Raw genomic sequence first — 5,389 nt, forward strand, 5'->3', positions numbered from 1 at the left:
TTAACCACCGCCCAAGGAGACTGACTCATTCAGTACCTCGAAAAGTGAGGCTTCATCTCGAACATCACAAACGTGCAAATCGGTTGCACGTCAGATGTTCGTAGTCAGAACGTAGGCTAAGCTTTTCACTAAAATCGAGTTGATGACAAGGTCTTGCTCGAAGTAAAGTTCAATTTTAACGAGTGACACAGCTCAGTCTTGTTCTGACGCATAATGCTGACTCCATGTTGTCAAGGCAATACGAGTACTAAGTCAATGACTAAAGCAAGGGGTCTTTGATCTTAAGTTCCATGCCTATACCTAATTCCGCCCATCATACCTCAAAGATGAGTCTGTCCTCTCCTCTCATAGTCCTCCACCGATTTGTAGCGTGGAGTAAATCGTCGCAACCTTTCAGCAAGAAACCCCATTTCCCCACAAAGCCCTCAGTGACCTCCCAACCATCTGGCGTCCACGGGTCACTCCAAACTAAGAGCCCTCTCTTTTCGAGGTCATTATAACCCTCATACAAGCCGCCCACGACGTCACAGCACAAATCGTCCGTATCAAGCTCGTCTTGGTATGTGATCAGATTGTCCCTCATGGCGGCGACAGGAAACGTATCTATCCATGGATCATGCGGAACGGATAGCTGTTTCTTTGTTGGAAGTAGCCACGGTGGAACGGTTTGGACGTCAATCGAAACTAGCGGGATCGCAAGGGCTGCTCCGCATTCTATAGGTATATGGTGAAGGAGAGACATGAGACACATGTTTGTCATGATAGCTCTGAGAACATTATATTGTATGAGAGGTAGAAGTTGGTGATCTGGCGAGATAGGGAACCTGAACGGCGGAATGGTGAAATTCGAGACGCTGTCGGTCAAGTAAGGAATGACTGGCAGTATCAGCTCTAAGTTGACTTCATGCCGTTGCAATAGTTGCTCTCGAGAATAAACAAGCCTGTCTCGTACAACATCGATGAACGGCGGCCTCCAAACCTCCGATAGTCTTGGCAGCGATTGAGGGCTCTTTGGCAAGGGGTGTGCTTGTAGCATCGTGACTTGTCTTCCATCAGTTGATGCTTTATTGCCTTCGGCATTGAGCGGCCAGATCTGCAGTGCTGAGCCATGCTGCATTTGCATAGCTTTACGCCTGCCTATCTATGAGTTAGCTCATAGTGGTCATGGTCTCTGGATAAGGCGGGTGCAAACGCCAAGCTCTCTGATGCAAACGGTTCTGCCGTTTCTTGCGCTCTACCGGGTCCGTTATGCCTGTCCAATCGTCCTTCTTTCCCCGAATCTGTTTCCCATCCACTTTTAGCGACTACCAAAGGGGGAGATGGGCTCAATGGTCGGCATACCTCTCGTGGTTGGTCCATTCGTATTAGCGGGAGATTCCGCTTCCTACCCGTTTCCTCCGAGGGCGTGCTTGACTTTACTTGAGTCGAGAAATTGGTGTGTAGAGCTGAAGTCGTGTAAGTTGTTGAAGGTCGCATAAGGTGATTCCGGGTGGGATCCATGAGTCGCGGACCCTGCGTCTTTATGCAACCGCCTTATTGCGCTAGACACTAGCCGACCTGGCGAGACAGAGGAGCCGCGTCGAACCGGAAGCCTGCTGCGTCGCTAAGCATCCATCCCGGAGACTTTTTGCGCATCTCGACTCCGGCGGGCAAATGTCAAACAAGCCTCCCGCCCCACTGCGCCTGCATTCCTCGGCGGCCTGGACGGCACTTATGCACCTGCCTTACGCGCTAAAATCCCCTTTGGTCATCGCTCCGGCTCAGTTAGCGGCTCCTATCATATGTGGCTTGATACCTTCATCGAGGCGCCGTGCAAGATACGCGTGTCAGGTGCCCTACGATGAAGTCTCATTAAACTTACCAGCCCTACTTTTGCACCCATTTTAGCTAAACAGACTTGTCCGTTACTTAAAGGACAACATCATGGGGGCAATCGGGGGAAACAATAGTGCCGCGGGTCTACGTTGGCTCGCAACTTATTTTGAAGCCACTTTAGCGGTAGGGGTTAGAGGAAGGGGTCGAAGACACTCAGAGAATATAAATTAGGACTTGGAAGGCCAGAATGAATCTTCTTTCAGGGTCTGAATCTTGTACTCCCCTCTTCCTATTTACAGGGGCGAATTGCATTACCCGCCGCATTACTATTGCAACTTGAACCCACTGTTTCCGATCATGTTTCCGAGTCGCAAGGCTTCCGTAAAATTCAATCCCGACATAGACATACCATCCCTGAGGTCTAAGGTCGTTCTTGTTACAGGAGGTACGAGTTGTTCATCTTGATTCAAGGACAGAGAGCGAAAGTTGAGCTAACATTTACTCCTAAAGGTACTGCAGGAATTGGACGTGCGACTGTCGAAGCACTCGCCAAACACAATCCAGCACATATTTACTTCAGTGGCCGCAACCGAAAGGCTGCAGAGTCACTAATCACCGACGTGAAGCACGTCTCGCCGTCCACTTCCCTCACCTTTCTCGAGATCGACCTGTCTTCTCTTGCTTCAGTCAAGAATGCCATTGCCACCAGATTCATCCATGATCGACTCGATGTGCTCATCTGCAATGCTGGGATAATGAGTGTTCCACCGGCTGTCAGCAAGGATGGATATGAAATTCAGTTTGCGACGAATCACCTAGGACACGCTATGCTGATCCACGAGCTTTTGCCAACCTTGTTGAAGACCGCAGAGAGTCCTGGTAGCGATGTCCGAGTTGTGATACTTACTTCTGTGGGTTATCGAGGCCATCCGAGACAGGGTATTGTCTTCTCAAGTCTTGGGACTCCACAGGATATCGTATTCGGGCGATGGCTTCGTTATGGGTATGGAGTTCCCATCCATTGTTTGGTGGTGCGCAGAGTCGTACACTGATACACCAGTCTCCATTATGGGAACACACTGTACTGATGTTTGGTGGCAGTCAATCTAAACTCGCGAATATTCTCTATGCTGCCGAGTTAGCAAGGCAATACCCGAATATCACTACGGTGTCGATCCATCCTGGGGTCGTAGAGACAGGACTTGTCACCAATATGCAATTCGCAGACAGAGTGATGGTATACATTCCAAATTGGCTCATGAATGTGCCGATTCTAAAACCGGAAGAGGGTTGTCATAATCAATTATGGGCGGCAGTGGGTGCCAAGAAGAACGAGCTGGTCAATGGCGCATTCTACGTGCCGGTTGGCATCATGTGCAATGATAAATTAGACAAAACAGCACGGGATGAGAAGCTGGCTAAAGAGTTGTGGACTTGGACTGAGAAAGTGTTAAGTCAACACTGAATACACGACGTGAAGTTGGTCGCGAGCTCCTCGGATAGAGCAAACATGTACATCAAATTTATCAATAAGACTACCTGTATCTGTTCAGGATGGCGTATTAGAGCAATTTAAGCGTTCACGAACGCATTGAACTCGTTCCAGAAGACTGTCGGATTCTCGATCCAAGAGAAATGTCCCGCCGATGGAACGATGACCAGCTTCGAGTTTCGAATGCCGGCTCCGATGGCATGGGCTGCTTCCTTACTACACATGGGATCCTCATCACCCAAGAGAATCAAAGTCTTAGCTTCGATATTTCCAGCTTCGCTCACATGAGGCAATCTATTCTCGGGTTTTGCATCATTTATGTTGGTTTGAAACGCGTAGATGCTCGGGAGGGTTCCACGCAACGCCTGGCGCACGATTTCGGCCTTGGATGTGTTGGAGAAGTACCACGGCAAAAGAATATCCATAGACTTGCCAAACTCTTCATCTGTTTGCGGCGCGGCGCCGCCAAATATTTCGAGCAGCTTAGCTACAGCGGTAGCGTAAGCAGGGTCATCCTGTCGCTTCTTTATCCAGTCCTGTGTGTTGGTGTTCGGCGGGCCATCCATTATCTGGGTCGAAGCCAAGACCAACTTCGCAACACGCGATGGGTAGCGCTCGGCATATCGTAGAGAAATAGCGCCAGCATGTGAGCCTCCTAGTAGCACCGGCAAAGATTCCAGCCCAAGGTGCTTGCGCAAGTGCTCTAAATCCTCGGCCATGTTCTTCGCGGTCATAGTGGCTGAATCTGCAGGCCTACTTGATTCGCCGTTACCCCGTGGCTCAAAATAGATTGTGGTGTTTTTCTCTTCGAGATGAGGTCCCATGTCGTTCCAAATGAATGCTCCAGGCATGCCCCAGCCGACTGACTGGACGATTACGAGAGGTCCATTACCACGGACGAGATAGTGAAAGCGTACACCATCAGCCTCGAAGAAATGATCTCCATTCGAGAGTGGTGATTCAGCCATTGCAATGAAGTTGGTTAAGATAACCAAATATTGACGCTAGAGGCAGAAGTTGATGATAATGTATGGGGTCTTGAAGCTGTGGACGTCAACGCTGTGTTGTACCAGAATGCGGCAGTGAGCAAACGTTAGACGGGAACCCGGAGACTACGGGACCGAAGAACATCATAGGCAAACTGCTCGAAGGATCACATTCCCAGCACGTTAGGTAGCGGACCGGCTCAGAACCATCATTCAGCGGCCGAAAAAATTGCTGACCCCTACCGAACAGGCCCACTCGGACTTAAGCCTAGTGTTTTCAACACCATCTAATGGGTTTAATGGCGTTCATGCACTTTGCTCGCGCCCTTTGTACATCAATAGAGAATTTCTTGCATGCATCTTCAGGGTGTTTCGCAAGAAATGCTAGACCCCGATGCATTTTATGTGGCACCTGCCAAAACCAGTGAGCGTCGCTCTCAAAGGTTTTCGCAAGATTGGAAGCGATGCTGGTCTTCTGCATCCTAGCAATCTATAGAGCTTCAATCACGGTGAAACCAGTATTTGTGATGTTACTTTAGACGAGGCAAGTAAGACCTCAGTTGAAAAGTCACGTTGTGGGTTGTATGATAAATGGGGGCGTATTGATTTATATGTACCAATGTCCAGCTCTAGGCTCCTCAACATGATGCTCCTTAGCACCAAAGCTCAGATGACCAACCAGTGCGTCCATGTCAGCATATTGCTGATAAAACAGCACAGGCATCTTCACAGCTCCCCACCGTAAGGGACCCTGAGAGACATCCTCCACCCCACTCTCATCGATATCCCGATCGCGACTTGTCTCTGAGCTCTGTTTGTCAAGCGTTTTAGATGATGCAAGATCTCTCCCTGAATTAAGGAGCTGTTGCATCTCAACACTGTCAATTTCGAAATCCTGTGGCGTCGACGCCGGAGAATAAGATCCATAATCATGTCCACGGGATCCGACTATTTGGTTGCTGTCAACACCTACCAACGATAATGATGAAAAAGCCAAGGGCTTCTCAAGAATCGGGATGTGGCAAGCCGCAGATATTACGAAAGAGTTGCTGCCTCCCACCACCATCGATCCCCGTTTGTGCTTCATACAGAGTAA

General features: G+C 49.3%; 1 protein-coding gene across 1 annotated transcript; it reads right to left on the reverse strand.

The window, feature by feature from the left end:
• Positions 1-3,387: 3,387 nt before the first annotated feature.
• UCRPA7_2753 (putative alpha beta-hydrolase protein) lies at positions 3,388-4,275 on the reverse strand (the record flags this gene model as incomplete). The annotated part of the gene is made up of 1 exon (XM_007915314.1): positions 3,388-4,275. One exon carries the CDS (start codon positions 4,273-4,275, stop codon positions 3,388-3,390), a length of 888 nt encoding a protein of 295 aa, XP_007913505.1.
• Between the last annotated feature and the right edge of the window lie 1,114 nt (positions 4,276-5,389).

The sequence above is a fragment of the Phaeoacremonium minimum genome, assembly GCF_000392275.1.
Source record: "Phaeoacremonium minimum UCRPA7 unplaced genomic scaffold PA7_03_scaffold_191, whole genome shotgun sequence".
Lineage (NCBI taxonomy): Eukaryota > Fungi > Ascomycota > Sordariomycetes > Togniniales > Togniniaceae > Phaeoacremonium > Phaeoacremonium minimum.